At 35.6% G+C, this 20,256-nt stretch overlaps 1 protein-coding gene across 13 annotated transcripts in view; it reads right to left on the bottom strand.

Moving 5' to 3' along the window:
* TRDN (triadin) overlaps window positions 1–20,256 on the bottom strand; it is a 233,563-nt gene that overhangs the window by 194,209 nt on the left and 19,098 nt on the right. For all 13 annotated transcript variants that reach the window (XM_088053842.1, XM_088053833.1, XM_088053836.1 and 10 more), the window contains one exon: window positions 828–1,037. In XM_088053842.1, coding sequence (XP_087909968.1) covers window positions 828–1,032 — 205 coding nt within the window. In that variant the 5' untranslated portion in view covers window positions 1,033–1,037. The remainder of the gene's footprint in view (window positions 1–827; window positions 1,038–20,256) is intronic.

The following is a 20,256-nucleotide window of genomic DNA, read 5'->3' as shown; positions in this document are numbered from 1 at the left end:
CCTGGTTCACATGCATGTTTGCCAACAGTTAATGTCTGTTCACCTCACAAAGATTTTACTACTGAAATCTTACTGAACACTACATACCCTTTACAACCATTATATATATAACTGCCAGATGAAAAACAGAAATATTCTATTTCTTTCTATTTTCCGTTCTTTTTTTCTCTTGCTCTATTAGAATCACAGTCCTTGTACCACCCACAGCATTTTCATCTTTGCCCACAGTAATCAATACATAACCTAAAGCTTGATTTTGTTCATTTATCTAGCCAAGTCTTAAAATTAGGTTAGAGTTATTGGCTTATTGAAGACTAGGGCTGGTCTTAGCTAATATTGTGAATCTGGTCCTCTTTACTTATGATTTTTGATGATCAGTTTATGGGTTATCATGTTATTTTTTTTCTGATCATTGAAGTGTGTAAGCAGATATCAGAATGCTCAAGGCATCTATTAAAGACTTTATATTTCTGAAAATAGGAATTAATACTAATTTTGTTTTTCTAGGAAAAAAAATTATATAGAAAATGGAAAAACAGAAATCTGACCTTACATGCTCATATACATTTTACATTACTGTCAATATATTCATTTTCCAGGATGAGAATGGGCTGCAAAATGGAGAGACTTCAATTATAAAGATGTATGAGGTGTAAACTAATGTGTTCTGACATTTCTCACAATATCTTCTCTGTTGGTAAACTCAGCAGAGACACTGTGCTGTCCCCAAGGAGTTGAGACACAGACATATGTACGTAATAGACGCTGCTTAATAAATTTTTAAATCTGAGTATACAAGGTGTCAAATAGAATATGCTGAGTTTTACCTGCTAAGTCTTTGTAATCCACCAAGTCAAACATTACAATAGCTACTGCTGACCAGGTAACAATCAGAGCAACAACAAGAAGCCATGCTGCTGGTGAGCTGAACGTTGTCATGAGGTCTTCTGTCACTGATTTCTTGCCCACTTTCATGGATGACGAAGGAACAGATCCGTTCTTACCATCTATTATCGTCGTGGTTGTTGACATGTGTCCTAGACAGACAAAACAGAGGAAAACGATGTGACAACCTGGAGCCTTAAAGCCAAGAATGTAAATGTTGTTTTGAAATTTTTTTGTCGTCAGAATGTTTAAAATAAATATAAATGTTGTATTACTAAAAAAAGGTTCTTGCACTTTCTGGAAGAAATAGTCACAACCAGCCTTTTTTATTACAATATGACATTTTTTAGTCTGCCACAAATAGCTACAGGCCTAGGAGAGTGATTGATGAAAGCATAAAATATTATTACCCTCCAAAGGATTGTCTTGTTACGGGCTGTAGGCCAGATTCTCAGGTGATGTGATTAAGTGAACTTCCATTGACTTTAATGGAGCTAATGCATCTATGCCACTTGAGGTTTGGCTGGAATTCTGCTGTGAAGGACGTGTATCAGTAGCAATGGAAATAGATTTACTTCATTTCATCTAACAGAAACACAAATGATTTCCATGTCCAGAATCCTTAAAAGCTGTGAATAAGATTGCAGCTGATTTTTAAATAACTTTGTTTGTGGAATTTTTCACTTAATGAAGTAATCTGCTAAGAAACAAGAGTTACAATGTCCAAACAGACTTGATTCCAGAAAATATAGGTTTGGTAATAAAAGGCTGGTAGGAAGTTGAATGCTACTTAGCTAAGTGACCAGCTGACACATGGGAACTATGTAGTGGACAGTAACAGTATTGACTTAACCTACTTCTTCCTGAGCTATTAAAAATGCTAGTGTTGCCATTTGGTTCAATAAACTGTGTTAGTTAGCATTAGTTGACATTAGTAGTAGTTATGCTAAGGCTTGGTAGGCCACATGTAACCTGCAGATGAACTATATAGCAAATATTGCAATGTAAGCAGTGTAACTAGGAGATAATCTAGGAATGTACTTTTGGCAAAATTTAAATGTCAGAGAGATAATCGTACCAGGTAGTGAAAGAGAATTAAGAAATTATGATGATGAAGAAATCGTGTAGAAAACATATAAAAACCCTGTGATTTTTCTGTGAAACGGGGCTCTGTCTTTGGACGCTAGTCCACAGGCTCCCGGGCCCTCAATAAAGCACCGCATAAACGACTTCGGTTGTTTGTGTTTTCTTCGGATCGGGCAACACTAGTTCTGGACACAAACACTAATTCTGGACACAAATCAAAACTATGGTAACTGAAAACTAATCGTGTTTGAAAGTTCTCAACTTAATTTGCTTCATAGAATATGTTTTGATAACCTAAACAATCTAGGGAGGTATTTTTTCTCCATTGAATACAATAATGGTAAAAGAATTCCTAACACCACAGTTGAAACTAGTAGAAGACTATGGTATTTCCACAGAGTTTGGAATATGTTCTTGTATGCTGCAGTTAAAATCTCAAAGATATATTGCACATGTTCTTGGTCTGGTTGTTCACACCAGTTTGTAAAAATTAATTTTAGTGATTTAAGGGACCCTTGCCCACACAGATATCTAAAATTTCAAGGGATCAGATGTCTGCTGGTTTGCGTAAATCTTTGCTTTTCACTTGTCTTCTGTCACAGTTGATGCAAACTATAAAACTGATATTTTCTGTATGACAGAGTTGTTGTATATGAAGGCAAGCAGATTGAATTTCACTTTTGACATAGAAAATGACAAATAGACACTGATTTACTTTTGCTGTAATTACGGTACAGGCTGTTGAAGACTTTCCAACATTTGCCATCACAACTTGTACTTAGACTCTCTTTGAAAATGACAACATTTATATTCTTAAATAAATAAATGAAGAAAGGATAAAATCATTAATATTACCCATAGATACACAAATACATTTTTCATTCCTATTTTAGCCTAACAAATCTTACAATCCTTGTGCTAATGAATATTGGATTTTATCCTTTCCTGTAGAATGTTAAAAGAAAATACAAAAGTGATACTGAAATGGCCCTTTTATGTATCTGACAAAAACATATAAAATTGGGAAGGGCAATTTTTGTGGAAGAGGTTCCCTAATTCCCAATCTGTCATACCTGTTGAGTTTTAAAATTCATGCCTTAATCTGTTCTAGAATTCTTTTTTCTTAAATTTTCCTATGCAGTGCATTGTCTTAATGAGTAGTTTCCTTAGCTCTGCCTTTTAATTTTGCTTCTGCACATGTATCTTGTGCTGCTCAATGCCTTGCTTCAAGCCCTGAAAAACTGCTCTGCTACACAAGAGTTGTAAAAGCAAAAAAACATTGGCATATTACATTTTTTTTGTTACTTATTTGAAATTTATTCTTATTTCTAGAATATTTATTCTGCATATAAACAAGTTATCTTCTAAGATAGAATGTATATATTTTTTGAAATATATTATAATACCATCACTGCTTCCATTTCTCCAAACAAAGATTTTAGATCAAGCAATCACAGCAGGAGGAAAAATCTGCCAAGTGACAACTAACAATAAAGATCAACTTCTTAAGTCAAATTCAAAATCAACAGCATTTTGTAATTCTACTGCATACAAGATGCAAGTAATTTGTGCATGTAACAGGTCATAAATGACACATTATGCATTTTTTTCCCCTAGGGGATATCAGTCAGAGTTTATGATGTGTAAGAGAGAATAGAAAGGTACTGTCTCATCTTGACAAATCTGATTAGTACCACAGCATGTCTTCAAGGACATCCTAGTGGCAGATATTTGCAGTTATAATACAAACAATTAAAACTCTATGTGTGAATACAAATATAGACTTAAAATTACTAGTCAAAGCATCAGTCCTCTAGGTCTGTTGCTATGTAAAAATATTTCCTTACTATTTAGCATACCTAACTTTTCAAACTCAGACCAATACGTCTTCTTTGGTGAAGAAAATAGTAACTGATGATTTATCAGTCAGAGCAATGCTGCAGAGACAGAGCTAAAGTATGCTAGAAGGTTATCTATGGCAAGCTTTTTGCTGTTGATGTAGTCAAGTCAGATTTCCCCTTAAAAACTCAGGATGTTATGCAATAAAATTGCTGTCGTTGCATTTATTAAAATGTGAGTGAACAGCTATTGATTCAAATTTGACTGGAAGTCAAGCTAGGAAAATACTGTTATATTGTTGGGTGTTCCTGATACAGGTGCTTGCAGTGTGATTCAGGGACCTAAGAAACATCTCCAGTGTTGTTTGAAATGCTTTACATACATCATAGACATCCTCACAGAACTGGCAGGCAAAATCTACAGGACAGTTACTTTGGAAATGCCTAAAAAAATACCCAGACAGGATGTACTAAAGCAAATAGAAATTAGATTTTTATGTCCCTAGATACCTATATAAACAAAATTGGATGGAGGATTTGATCTGACGACTCCTGAGAAAGACATTGTTTGCTGCTATGTAATCTCAAGCAGGATGGACTGTATATTGATACCATCATCATTTCATGACTCCGAAATGAAGAGGCAGCAACACTGAGATGATCTCACTCTTCCTCCAAACATTCTATTATTGTAGTATCCAAGTGCTGTACTCATGCTTTTCTCTGCCTGTTTCTTGCTTTTGGGTTTCTAGGTGCTCTGTTCATTTTTGTGCACCTCCTACCAGTGCTAACTTTCCCTGCAAACCATCAGTGATGGTATTTACAGAGCTAGACAACAGAAAAGAGGGGATATATTTACAATGCTTCCATCACATCAGCGAGCAGTGATGCTTCTTCTCAGAAAAGTGCCAAAGTTGGGCAGAACTCCTGCCCAAGTGAGGCTTCAGGTGCCCAGTGGGGGTCTAAGAAAGACAGGCATTTTTGTTGCTTTGAAATCACATGACGGAGCCTATTGAGCTCTACATTTACAACTAGCAGAAGTCATTCAGCAGCACGCTAAAATCAGATTGCTGAACTTTTCTAGGTATCCTTACCATCCATACAGTAAACATTTTCTCTCTCAAGGCAAATTTCTGTGTCCATATTACAGCCAGCCTGAATCCAAGTCAGTTTACTTTCGATGAGCACGGCAGTGGGTCAGGAGATTCATGAGCAGATCAGTTGTCCCTGCTTTGGGAGAGGCAACATCCATCACAGGGGTGGAGGGTGCAGCTGAAGGCTGCTACAATTTCAGCCATCCAATTTTAATCCACCGCCACATGTCTGCGAGAGCCTCTTGGCACTTTGGGCTGTGATTGCTATTGATTTTCAATGAGGATGGGAACTTAAAAAAGTTATATATACATTTCTATAAAAAGATTACTCCAGGGATGTATACTTCTGACTGCACATCACAATTTCTCATGCACACAGGACTAGCCTATCAGGTCGCAAATGTCACCTTTACAGAAACAGATTGATTTCCTAAATTCCAAACAGCTAACACTCAGAGATTCTTACTATTCCTCTGGTTTCAGAGTTGTCACTTAGCATACAATCTGAAGACCCATAAGGTCTAGCAAGTATGAATAAACCTTGACAATTGGTGACAACTTTGAGGAGAACACCATGTGACTTTCAGAGTCCAGAGAGCCTGTAGTCCTGGCAGCCTAGGTAAAATACCCTTTGTATTTGTGTGCTGAGGCATTATCTCCTTAAAACTTACTAAGTATAGGAGTCCATGGTTAAGGATGGGTACTTGATTTTACAGTTCAACCGCTACACCTTCTACTCTTGTAGAAAAATGAAACGAAACAAAACTGAATAAATAAACCAAATAAAGCAAATAAATAAACCTATTCCACTCAGACTCATTGAGGTGTAAAAGAGTAATTTTCTGTATTTATGTTACTTCATAACTATTTTATGTATAACAGTCTTATTCTGCCAACAGGAAAAAGATAAGTGAAATATTTAGTGTGCAATGCCATTTTAAGGCTAGGCATATTATAAGCAGAGGGCTAGCCACGATACTAAAAAAGAGGTTGTTCACTTTTAAATGATAATATTGTTGCTAGGGCAATGCAGTTGGGATGTGAGAAACCTCAGTGCAGTCTACTCTAAATGAGAGAGCTGTTAGATTTTGACATTAATGGCTCCTGTTTGACCTATTCCACTTCACTTGGAATACTTAAATACTAATTAAGGAAGCAAGAAAGAGAAAAAATGGCTGTATAAATGGACACTGTATGTTAAGCTCCAGCTCAAGCCTTGGGCTTTAACCTGTGACCTTATCAATCCTCCACTGCTGTAATCGGATGGGCAGGAGTCTCAGCCTGATGTAAGTAGGGTACCGCAGGGAGAAGAGGACAAGGGATTAGAACCCTTCAGTGAAGAATTGGGAAATGGATATCAGATAATCTGCTGCATTTTTTTCAAGATCAGCACATCAGCCTCAGTGAGTCCACAGACCTGAAGGCATCGCAATAATCACTTTTTTCCCCATGTGGGGAAAATTATTTCTACCACAAGAAAGGATTACACCTACACCTGTTGTTCAGGCGATACTCGTGCCTGACTGTGACATCCTTCTCTTTCAATCTCTCTGCTAGGGTTTCTTCTTCCTTGGCTTATATGAACACAAAGGAAAAGACAGAATTAATTCCATGGTCAATAACTAGTACCTTACAATAAAATATTAGTAATAATATTATTTCCCAAAGTAAACTAATGACTTCTTTCATGCACTTCGTCTTTTTTATATATTTATGTGAAAACAAAATGCTGAGCAGAGAAAAAAGAGATCCTCAGGATCCTCTGTATTCACTGAACAGAGAGACCCTATCATCTTATCTGGCCAGCACTAGGGGCCAAAAATGCAGATCCTGGATAACAACCAACAGAGTGCACCATATTTCAAAGAAAGAGCAAGAGCACTGAAGATGGTCAAAACCTTTGATCTCCTCCAAATACTGCTAAAGGATGCAATTAAAGTAGATTTAAAACCATTTTCTGTGGAAGATCTGTAGCCCTGGCAAACTCCAACAGATTTGAGAAACAGCTACATATGCTGATAGAGATCATGATTTCTATTGGACAGACATGGAAATATACAGGCAAGATGTTTTCTAACACAGAGGAGGAGAGAGAAATACAGAAAGACAACTTCAACAGGTAGATTCAGGTTTTTTTTGAAAGCTCCTCTCTCTCACTTTTATGAGCAATAAATTGTGAGTAGGGCAAGGATCCACAGTGCAGCCCAAAAATGGGTGATGGGAAACTAGTGTAGGTTTTCTGAGTATGGACAAGCTTCTACAACCTTTTGAGCAGAAATGTGAAAAATTTAATAAAAGCTAGTTTATTTAGGGGTGCAGCAGAAATCTTCTCTTGAGATGACTGACATTCAGTAATTTCTTCTCTTTTGTATAAAATTATATCCCTGTACATATGGATGAATGAATGCAACTGGAATACCTAAATGGAAAAATAAATAAATGGAGTTTCACAACTGACACCAGAATTTTAAATCCATCACACTATGTACTGAAGTGTTGCTTTACTATTTATATAATTAAATTGCAAACAGAAAAACCTCTCAACACATATCATGTATATATTCACAGCTTCTCAGATTTTAAGGTATTCTTTCTGCAGACTAGAGGCTTAGAAAGTTGTGTCTAGGACTGCAAATGAAGAACATATGCAGATTTATCGATGATTGATAGTTATAAAAATGTAATAATCTTTATGAAATGTGGAAAGCAGCACTGGAGATTATGCAGCAACCAATTCTACATGACAAAAGAAATAGAATAGAGATTATGGAATATGGAGAAGATGGTGTATGAAAATTAACTGAATGATTTGATTCAGAAAAGGCACTTATAATTATTATGGTGGTTGGTGCTGTGTATGTTTTTAATTTCCTTTTCTGTTATTATATCTGTATTGGTTTTATTTTTGATCAATACAGAACATCTGATAATTTGAAGAAGTAGATAATATTAATCTTTCTATTCATTGTCCAAGAAATTATGTACACCAATCTTTTCATTTCATCGATTTCAATAAGCAGCTTTTAGAAGAAAAGATACATTCTATAAAGACATTTCATTAACAAGTCCAAAGAAACTGTGTACTTCATACAGTATCAGTAAATAATACTAATAGCACTACCATGGGACGAAAACTAGAAACTATTAATGCTGTATACTAACATCTGACATTTATTTTGGGACTGTAATAATTGTAGTTGCTTAGGGTACTGTGGTGGGTTGACCCTGGCTGGATGCCAGGTGCTCGCCAAAGCTGTAATACTCCTCTCCTTCCCTGGACAGGGGATGGAAAATATAAGAAAAGGCTCGTGGGTTGAGGTAGGAACAGGAAGAAATCAGGCACCAGAAATCACCATGAGCAAAACAGACTGGACTTGGGAAACCTAGTTGAATCAATCAGAATAGGTAATTATAATCTAAATCTTTCAACCTTTCTTAATTTCACTTCAGATTTTCTCTGCCTCCTCCCTGCAGAGGTGCAGAGGGAGAGGAAATGAGGGTTGTGGTCAGTCCATTCATTATATGCTGTATCTGCCGCATTTTCTTCTCAGAGGAGGACTCACACTCTTCCCCTTCTCCAGCATGCAGTCTCTCCCATTGAGACAACCCTACATGAACTTCTCCAACCTGAGTCCTTCTTGTGGGCTGTAATCCTCCACGAACTGCTCCAGGATGGCTCCTTTCTGTGGGGTGGAGTCCTTCAGGAAAAGGCTGCTCCAACATTGATTCCTCAGAGTGTCACATTTCTACCAGGAGCCTGCTCCAGCATGGGCTTCCATGGCTCACAGCCTCCTGTGGGCACACACCCGCTCTGGTGTGGAGTCCTCCAGGGGCTGCAGGTGAATATCTGCTCTCCTGAAGGACTGCAGGGAGCCAGCCTGCCTTACCATGGGCTGCACCTTGGTGTCTGGGTGCAGGTGTCTGGGGCACCTTCTCCTTCACTGATCTTGGGGTCTGCACTGCTGCTCCTCTCACTTATTCTCTCTTCTCCCTCTGGTTGAAGTTTTTTTTATTTTACTTCTCCCCTTTCTAGGTCTTTTCTCTCAGAGGTGCTACTCTCATCATGATGGAATCAGTCTTTGCCAGTGGCTGGTCCATCTTGGGGCCATAAGATACTGGGTCTGTCAAACATAGGGGAAACTTCTGGAAGCCTCATCCGGGAACCACTTCTGTATTCTCCCCCATTACCAAAATATTTCCATAAAATCCCAGTACAGACACAGTACACTACCATGGGCTATGTGGGAAAAAAGTAAAGGATCACAGAAGAAAATAACTAATAATAGCTAGAAAAACTCCATAGCTGTTTGTTCAGAAACATTACTTTCCAGTGATGTACAACTAGGTTGCAGAATTAACTGGATAACGACATGTAAGGAAAAAGGACTTTTGACTATGAATATATAATCTCTGACTCAGGAATTTTCTTTATTTCGTATCCTTGAATGCTGAGCAAGTATATTGGCAGGGCAGAGTCTAAGAATTTAATGCCTGAACTTAAAATTTTTCCTCAACCGGTGGCTGCTGAAAAATACAAGATACTTTCAAACCTTAATTTGTCATCTGCTAAAATTATTTGAACACATGTATCTGATTTTTTTTTTTTCCCCTGAGGATAGCTACAAAGATTGCCTTAAAAATACTTTTGTGTATGTAAAAGATTGGTTGTACCTCATACAAGAAGTTGACATACATGGTTAACTCCTTTCTATGCAGATTCAAATGATGGATTTGGACCTTTGCTGTACAAAAGGAGTCAGAATTCCCTGAAGGCAATCTGGACTTCACCTCCCTACTGATCAAGGAGCAAAATTCAAGCAATAGCAATAGAGGATGGTTCGTCTAGAAAATCTCAGAGAACAGAATGGGGTAGTAGGGAAGAAAGTCTGGGAAGAACAGCCAAGAAAATCAATTTGCTCTAGTAACCTGTGTAAATGATAGAAAAGATCATCAGGCGATTTTGGAAAGGAACAAGTATACATAATCGCAAAAAGGTCTCTTTGCTCCAATCAGATTTCCCCTGAAGAAAATTGTTTTTTCAGAAATGCATCACTGGGTCCTGTTGAAGAAATATTAATACTAGCTATTGCTTTTTCTGGAATAGGCCAAGGTATAAAATGTAGAATAAGATAAATTCCATATGAAGAACTTACCTATTTGTACACATGTCTTGAAGCAATCTGAGAACTTCAAGGGGGGGAAGTGAAAATCAATTTCAGCCTGACCTAAATTACACTGTGTTTTAAAATACAATCAGCAGTAAAATAAGTTAACTCCCTCTCAGCTGATATACTTCTAACCTTTGTTTTCAGAGGACCTGGTTAGGTCAGCAGATATCTGAAGGACTTAGGTGCCCATATCCCTTTGAAATTTCATACAAGATGAACCTTAAATCACATTAAAAGATGAACTTCAGAGATTTGGAGCTGAATTTTCATCTTTCCTTACACGTTTTAATTCCATAGTCTAGCAGAGCATTGGTTGACACTTCAAATTAAGCAGAAGAAATCTTGTTTCATAACTTAGCAAGGAAGTGTAAAAATGTCTTCACTCCAAAATTGCTTATAAAGAACATTAGGCTGATATGAACTTCAGCTCTGTGGGACTGTTTCCTGTGTACATATGCATTTAAGCAAGCTTTTACATGATTCTGATTATTCAAATATCTCAGACAAAGAAGGCATTAGCAGTAGTTAAAAGTTATTCTGTGCTGTTAGTCTTATATGGCTGATGGTACTGTAAACCTATCTGCAATAGCTGATATCTGAAATTATTTTAGAAATAATAGTAAGGGAAGACCTAAGAATCAGGTTTAAAAGATAATGTGTCTTATTGGGAAATTTTACAGATTTTAATTAAAATTATATCGCTTTTTGCAATAATTTCTTGAGAACTTAGCAGACCACAGGAGTGATAAATTATTTTATAAAATCAAAACTGGAGGATGTGCCATTGATAAGAACAAGAGAAATGTCATTTACTGCAGTTTAAACTATATACTAAGGTATGGAAAAGGGACATTGAACTGCTTCCTTTTCAAAAGGCACCAGATATCACCTTTTCATGATCTGAAGGTTATAAATTTACATTTTTCTCTTTTAAGTATCTCTTCAGTTTGTTATGTTTTTTACATTGTCTTAGAAATGTGGGGCTTTTTAAAATCAAATGTTTCATTTCCATCTTCTCAGTATGCAGATGAGGTAAGAATGCAACTGAGTTCTGAACACTCAGTCCTAAACAAGCAGCAGCCTGAAAAATCCATTATTTGTTTGGTCCCACATCTGAATTTTTTTATTGATTGGTAGTAATACCCTCCTTTCTTTCGAAATAAATTGCTGCTCTGAAACAGCAAAAAGTTTTCCCTTCTCGTTCATCTTAGCAATCTGACATTTCAGAAGGAGATGCCAAAGGGGTATTTAGACACACTTCTGAGTTGATATAAGCTCAGAGGTACATCTTATCTTTTCAAATGTCAAAATGAAAGTTGGAGAAAAACGATTGCCATTTATCTCTAAATAGCAGTAGACCTTCTGAAGAGAAAGCACTGTGTGCAGTTCCCTTGTTATTAGATTTTGGAAACCCAACTCTACACATCCTTGAAATATTCAGAGGGGATTAGGAAAAAAATTGACTAATTGTTAATTGTTGAAAAAAAATTAATCTGTTCTCATCTGTAAAATGGTAGTCCTAATAAATAATGAAAGTTACTAGAATAAATAGTAGGTTACACACACCTATTTTCACTCTGGACAAGTCTACCACTGTAAAGAAACTGTAAAGACAATTTAAGATCTTTGCTTCCTCTGATGGAACTATTTTCTCTCAAATAAGTGTATTTAGGAATGGTTAATAAGATTATTTGCTTGATTTTTTTTTTATTCCAAGCTAACATGACTGTGAAGGTTGCACTAATTTTATATGTCTTAATGGACTGGCATTTACAGACTTTGAAAACAAAAGTAGCTCTAACAATAATTTACCATACTCTCTGCAAGTTATGGTGCAAGTCTGACAAGACTTTCATATGGAACTACCCAGTCACTACAGCACTCAAATATGGAGTTAACCACATGCATAGCTTGAATGTATGTACTCATAAGTCATATTGAAGAAACTTGGTTGCAGGTCATTTACCACAGACAGAAGATAAAGGTATTCTTGGCAAACAGAAATTGCAATATGAAGTTATGTAGTACATATATCTATATACATATATATATATACACATATGCATGCGTATATATATATCTATATATGTATGTATGTATATATATATATGTAAAAAACTTTGTTAAAATTGCAGCAAAAAATTCTCTTCTTACAGAAAGGGATAATTAAAATAAGTGCTTGTGGCAAGTTAACCATCTATGGTTGCTGTTAGATCTCACCTGTAAATGGTAATTTGCAACTACATTATAGGTCATCCTGTTTGTGAGAGAGAAAACTGAAAGCGAGCTGCTGAGGAAAACTTATGTGGCTTATAAAACAGTACAACCACTTTCCCAGGAGACAGTAGTTGTCTAAACAGATGAACCAAGGTCTATCTCCTGTCAGGAATTTTATTTTCAAATAAATATGGGAGTACTCCATCTGTATACTTACAGAAGAGCTAAAGGTGCCTACTACATAGGCACCTAAAATAGGTTTTCTGAAGGGAATTTGAATAGGGAAATTAGGTTTTTATGAAACTTGCTTTTAAAGTTATTTTCCTGTAAAAATATAAACCCAAATTGATTTCTGATATACTTTTTGTATTCAGTGTGTTCCCATAAGAAAAGAATTCTAGGAAGCAGTGGCAATCATGGAAATGGTTCATCTGAAGGCTTTGGGTGCAGGTGGTTTTTTTTCTTTTCTTCTGTTTTTGGTCTGAAAGAATCCTTTGGAAAATATCCTTTCCATTTTAGGGCAAAAGAGGGATCTTAAACTGACACAGATTAATAGAATGCAGTGTTTAGGTAAAAATTAATGGTGTGTTTCAACATTTTCTTTTTGCAATAGCAATTCCTGAAACTGTAATTTGAAGTGGAAGTTTAACCTTGATAGGCTAAATTAATAATATCGTTCATCTCTCGTCTTTATTTGGAAAAAAGCATGATCTCTAAGGGCAGCTGAGACATGTAGGATATGCTGTCACAGTGAGAACAGTTGATCTTTGTTGAGGGTTCATATTCACAACACACCTGTCATCTAACATGTATTCTGAAATTCTCAAGAGCTGAGAAATCCTTAATCTATTTTAAAAATATTTCTTTAATAGATTCTTATGCCAGATGATCACATCTTAAAAGAAATCTTTATTTCAAATCAATATTAAGTAATCTGGAAAAATGGGATATTTTTGAAAATGTTGAGACCCATTCTTGTACCAGCTACCATAATTTTGCCATAGCGTAATCCATTTTTACTCAGGATTATACTCTAACCAAGTTTTGGAATGTGTGAAAAACTTTTCAGTTTAAGTTTGATGAGAAAAATCATTATGTAATATTCATGTACAGGTACAGAACCTTTCCTTTTCTCTTTTTCTCCCTATGCAGATGTTTTCGTAGAACCTCATGTACACCCTGAAAAAACCAAGAAGATTTAGGATTTTTTGAAGGCTACCTGAGGAAAAACCAAAATTCCTTTGGTAACTGCATCCATTCTCTGCATCCTTCCTCCTGCCAGCTGAAATCAATCAACACCTCTCTGCAGAATGAGGTCATGACTAGGTTTTAGAAATTGTGAGCAACACCTGAGTTTTAGCCACAAGTAAATTAACAGCAAATGAGTCTATGAATTAATCTGTCTTGTACCCACACCTAAGTCCAGAGAACATATAATATTGCTACTTTTCAAACTGTTACATTCCAAATAAGAAAAAAAACCTCAAAAGAGTTCCTTAGAAACATAATGAATAGCCTAAAGGTTGGTTTAGGGACTCATGCTTCTGTGACCTGGATATCAGGTCCCAAACCCATTTATTATCAGGGGATAGAGATTTACCTGCCATTTAAGTCTTCCTATCACACCTCTTCAGATCTCTGCAGAGTAGACAAGATGTAAGAATAAAGACCTCCACAGATCATGCAAATATTAAATTCAGATCTCTAACTTAATCCAGTGATAAATGCAAGTGAATACCCGGCTACAATATCTGTCTCTAGAAACTGAGCCAATCTTTATAGTAATTCCTAGACATATTCCCCCTTAGGAAGTGAGATATTCATGTAGCATTTAAAATAAAATTTTAAATTACAGGAAAGTCTGGATTAAAATCTATGCAAAAGTACAGTTCCATACCTCTGCAATCCTACTTGGCAAAAAAACTGGAATGCAAATTCAGCTTTTGGGTGTCTGTTATGATGTTTACTTGTAAAAATGAGTGTGTGAAAAGGTACACTGTGATATGTGCACTTAAAAAGGCTATTTGTTTTATTTCCAAACTGTGAGTGAACTTCCAATTCCTACATCAACTCTAACTTGAAACATCATTTAAATTTTATGATAGCCATGGAAATATGCACAAAACATATCAAGAAATGCAAGTTTTTTAAAGTAAGTATTTTTTTGTGCGTATATTACAGGGCAGGATATTATCTTTGCTTAGTCTTATCTGGTGTATGATAATGTCTTTCTAAAACTTTTGTGATTTATAAAGAATTGGCAAAATTATCAACTGATTGGTATAGCTCAAGGTTTTCCTATTTCCTACAAAAGATACCTTATTTTTCCATCTGAAGGAGTAGATCCAAATCCAAAATTAATTTTTTTCAAGTATATATGCCATAACATTCAGAATTAATAATCATCATATAAAGAAATTAAAAAAAATTAGATTTTTTTCACTAAGCACAAAACTGTGAATAGTACCACAGAAAAAATTCCAAATGTTGTGAATATATCCAATTTTTCAGTATAAAGTTGGTGACATATAATTTTTTTTAAAAAATAACTTTTTCTCTGTGTCTTTGAAAATGTAAAAATTTATCCTTATAAAAGATATAATACCAAGGAGTATGATTTTAGTATGGAATTTAATCCTCAGGAGAGGAAAAAATTTAGATCCATGGTTTAGTTAAGTGTCTCAGTGAAGTGCCATCTCAATTTTGAAAATTATTCACATGAAAGTTTTACTTATAGGCTGGCAATCCTTTAAACATATTCAGTGATAGATAAAATAAAAATGTTCTCTCAATGAAAACATTCCCAAAGCAGAAGAGGAGTTATTTTAAAAATCTATATAGACTATGTCTAAAATATTTCTTCATCCTACTTACATTAAGTTTCTAAACACATAACCCAAACCAGGAAGAATACATTAATTATAAGCTTAAGTGTTTGTAATATATGTGAAGTAAAAATTATTGTCTACTGAGAGACATATTTGTAAAATTATCTTAGTGAAGGTTCCAAATTCTAGAAATGAAATTCAAACTACCCACTCTTGGGCAGAGCATAGAATCAGAGAATTGTTTAGGTTGGAAAATACCCTTAAGATTATCCAAAGCCCAACTGTTAAGTCTAAGCACTGCCAGGGCCATCACTAGACTGTGTTCCCCAGTGCCATATCTTTCAAAGACCTCCAGGAATGGTGACTCCATCATTCCTCTGGACAACCTGTTCCAGTATTAAACCCCTCTTTCCATGAAGAATTTTTTTTCCAAACCTCATCTGGCAAAGCTTAAGGCCATTTCCTCTCATCCCATTGTTTTTACTTGGGAGAAGAGACCAAACCCCACCTGGCTACAGCCTCCTTTCAGGTGGTTGTAGAAAGCAATAAGGTCTCCCCTAAGCCTCCTCTCCTCCAGGCTAAATAACTCACAGTTCCCTCAGATGCTCCTCAAAAGGCTTGCGCTCTTCAGAGTCCTTCAGCAGCATAGAATGTTGCAAATTTGTCATTAATTTTAATTGACTCTTACTGCATTTTTCAAGTCAACATTGGCATAAAAATGAAGCAAAGGTGTTGAAATAGAGTCTGAGTTTCTCTTTCTGGGCAACTCTCTGCCCTATGTATCAATGGGGTATCCATTTCCTTATATTTTTGGAATCTGAATTTTTCTGAAGTTCATAGCCTCTTGCAGTTCCTGTGTCTGCTTTATAATGTTAGACATAGGGTTCAGCCTAATTTGGCAGTGGAAGACTAATTAACATATGGAAAGGCTTCAGCAGAGCAGTCCTCAAAACTCAGTGCTACATCTTTGAAAAGAAAACCTTTCCACTTATTTTAATGACATGAGCAGTCCCAAAAGCTTTCATAATGTTAAAGCTTTGTCTCAGTACAGTTCAAAAGATTTTATTTCAAGTTAAGAAAAAAACCCATCATCTTGAGGTGCCCCCTCAATGTTACTATTGCTAACTGGAACTGAAAGTGAGCTACATCAAGGAAAAATTTTGACCTCTTTGGAATGATAGTTTCCTTATTACCTCCCATGGATTCTAAATCAACTAATCTTTAGCATCTGCTGTAGACATGCACAAAGTCATCACAAAAACATTCAGCTATGCTTCACGAGCTGTAACACCTCCCCACATTCTCTGTAGAGCAGATCCATATAGCTCTAGTGTTCCTAGCCCACAGTAACAGCAGGTGCTGCAAAGTTTCCACCCAGCTTGAGCGCCTTGCGTGAACATCAGGCACTTGCAGGACCTCTATAATGTTCCTGGCATCCTGCCTTGACCTTCATTATCTTGTGCTTTGCTCTCTGACTGTTGGTGGGATAGAAGAAGGCAAGAACAAAGTTGCATACCTTTGCCTGAAGTTTAGTCATGAAAAGGATATTCATGCACGTTTGTCCTAATTTTGTCCCTATGTTTTCCACCCAATAGAAAATCCCTTTGGTTTAATATTGATGAAATAGAGATGGTAGCTAGTATTGTTTCCAAACAACCTGTCCTGTGTTCAAAATTTTTGTAATTATGCTCAAACATGTACATATAAACACAATGTTCTCCTATTTACTAAATCTTCACATAGTCTCAAGCCATATTCAAATTGTGGAATTGAATTTTTTGTACTTTTATAGATTTTCAAATCTGGATTTATTTTCCTCTAAACTTCTAATATTTATCTTCCCTCCAGTTCACACTCTGATGCAAGGCCATATTATTTTTATTCTGAAGAAAAGAAGCAATGGGAACCTCCTAACTTCTGGCTTACGCTTTCTCTACACTAAGCATAACACAGTCTTCCCAAGAGTGTAGTTGTTTGTCTTCAGCCATTTTTGTAAGCTTTATATATTTATTTATTTATTGTATAATAAATATGTATATATATATATAATATATGTATTATTAATATTTATTTATTTATTTATTCAGTATATGTATATAGTTCCTTGAACACTTCCTTCTTGGATTTTAAGAATACCTAAGATACTGCTACCCTTTAATTTCAGGAAAGTTTCAAGCAATTGTCTGATATTTATTTAGCATTAATATAGTAGTTTCAACTCATAACTTTGCCAGTATAATGAAAGGACATAGAGATGTCCTCTGCAGATGTAGAAGTTAATGGTCCTTTCTAAATTTTTAATAAAGCTTTTGAGAGTTTCTTAGTTATCCTGCCTACATGTTTGCAAGATTTTGCTGGCTTTTATATTCTAGTCAAAGGCCTATTCATCCTCTAACCCTTCTTTATTAATTTCCTTTTCTATTATATCAATAGAGTGCAATTTCAGCTGTAATTATGTAAGTGCTAATAAATAAAAAATGCATACTTTCATGGGTATTGAAAAAGAACTCTTACTTTACAGTCAATATTTCAGCCTAACAGCTTACATTTACTGTATTCTTATGGTCATGTAACTGATAATCTTTCACTCACTAACACAATCCATGCCTCCAGAATTGCAGTACACTCACAGTGCTATTAAACTGTTATGACAGAACACAAGAATAGACACAAGAAGTATCTAATATAATTTAATGAGTAATAATGAATTAAATTCACAATATGAAAAAAAGGAATGTCTTCAGATATTGTACTATGCTTGCTATTTTTCCTGGTTTGGTTTGTGTTCTTTTTGGTTTGGTAGTTTTGTTTGTTTTTGTTTTTTTGGTTTGTTGATTGGTTGGTTGGTTGGTTTGGGACTTTTTTGTTTGTTTAAGATAGTGCTTTATTTAGATCTTAGGCCAAGTGTCATGTAGGAATTGTGTAATAAACTGTATAGGATGATCTTAAAGAACTTGACTTACATATTGCACATCATTCTGTGCATTCCTCAGGACCTAAACAGGTAGGGTACTTCAACAGGTAAGTGGAGAAAAGATAAAGTGTCTTCATAGTTCTTACATACTTGGAAACTGCAACAGTAAGACATCAGTCTCACATCCAGCTGAGCCTGACCAACAGTTTATTTTTATTCATCTTGTTGATCAGGGCAGCATTAGTTTTTAAGCTACATCCATGAAATATCTGTTTTAAGAGAGAACTGTAACATTTTCCTTGACCCCAAATAGACAGGGATAGGTGAGGTGTTCTTTGCTCCAGAAATGTTCAGACCTGGAGCACTACAACATGAAAGTCACTTTGGTATTTATTCCTCAGAGGGTGCTATTCCCTAGTAATCTGGTGGACAAATGGACATAGAAGACCATTAGACATCAAGGGCTTGTTCAAGTCACCATGCGCAAGACTAAGTATTGAAAATGTTGGTGACAAATCTGCACGTATGTAGAAGTATAAGATTTATTTGTTATGGAAAAATATTGTCATGATTTGTATCATGCACATATTTCTGTCCAGATACTTAATTCAAATCACCTTAGTCAGGAGCTACTTTTTTTCAGAATGAAGTGTAGATTAAAAAGAGTTAGAGTGCTAAAGCATTTGCAGATTCATACAGTGGAAATTTTGGCAGGTAACTTTTATACAGAATGAATTCTGATGATACCTTCAGAAGCATACAAGCCATGAAAATGGTATTTGTACAAGAAATCCACAGAAAATTAATAGTCTGTATGTTTGGAAGTTCACATTATTCTCATCTATGTCCAAAAAAGTGTTCATTAAATTCTGGTTATAAAATCACTGAAGAATATAATAATTTATTATTTCCTTATCTTCCCTCTTCATTGCCCTGGCATTTAAGCAAGTTGTAAAGCTAAAACAAAAGTTGTGTTTCTTCAACCAAAAATAAATCAGAAAAGTACTAAATGTTAATAAAAGACTCAAAATATGTTCTTTTTCACATAGAATATGTACTCTTCTTTTTCAGCTGATGAGACACTACAGTTCTAGTTCTGTTCATAGCGATTGAAAATACACTCTTCAATCACTGTGAGAACAAAAGGCAATATTTTTATATTTAATGTGTCAGGAAACCTTGATTCTTTCAATTAAAATAATGAAAGACGTAAAAGAAGTGGAAAACTTGAAAGCCAACATAGGTAGTCCTGACAGTGGCTGAAAACACGTGAATCTTTTCCAAAACCAAATTCAGAGTTTTAGCAAATTCCATGCAAATAACATTCATTAAAGGCCTAAATAAGTGCATCTACTTTTTGAAGATTTATATAATTAGACAAATTGAAATTATTCTCTACAAAAACCTTAAAGACAACACGGATTTTGTTATTAGTAATAGCAACAAAGTTTATTTCAAGGGCATAAACTGGAAATATTCAGCGAGTTGCAAATTTAAAAGAGTTGACAATAAACACCAAAAGTGGAGTAAAAGTTAGACTAAGATAGAGAAAAGCTTTGAATGTTATCTTCAAGAATTGGAGTGTAGAGAATGAGGTCTCTTAAAGCTGAAAATACTAGCTGAGTTTTCATTCTCACTCACTTGAACTCATTCAGCCTATGGGAAGTTAGATCTCACTTGTGTATTCCTTAGAGACAACTGAAAAAGAAAGTTGTGAGGAAATTCCTGAGACAACTATTCTATTAAAATATGCTTTCAAAAATATGAATACTGAAAAATACTTTCAAAAATACTGAAGTTTCTGAAATTTACAATATGCTTCTACAGCCTTCTAAACTTTAAGACCAGGTGCAGTTCTTCAGTGAAGTGCACTAAGTGTGAAGATTATGACACCTTCATTCCTCTTTCTGCAGAATACACAGCATACTCTGATTTAAAGTGCATTAATGTAGCTAATGCTTAATTTAAATTTACTTAAGAAAAGCACATCCTAAAAGAGAAGGGGCCTTGGTATTGCTTGCATTCAAAGATGAGAAAGGAGAGGAGAGGAGAGGAGAGGAGAGGAGAGGAGAGGAGAGGAGAGGAGAGGAGAGGAGAGGAGAGGAGAGGAGAGGAGAGGAGAGGAGAGGAGAGGAGAGGAGAGGAGAGGAGAGGAGAGGAGAGGAGAGGAGAGGAGAGGAGAGGAGAGGAGAGGAGAGGAGAGGAGAGGAGAGGAGAGGAGAGGAG

Source organism: Pseudopodoces humilis, chromosome 3 (genome assembly GCF_049639895.1).
Source record: "Pseudopodoces humilis isolate 2021_Gansu_Grassland_sample_001 chromosome 3, ASM4963989v1, whole genome shotgun sequence".
Taxonomy (NCBI): domain Eukaryota; kingdom Metazoa; phylum Chordata; class Aves; order Passeriformes; family Paridae; genus Pseudopodoces; species Pseudopodoces humilis.
Note: the sequence above shows the minus strand (reverse complement) of the source record. Positions and strands in the feature narration are given on the sequence as shown.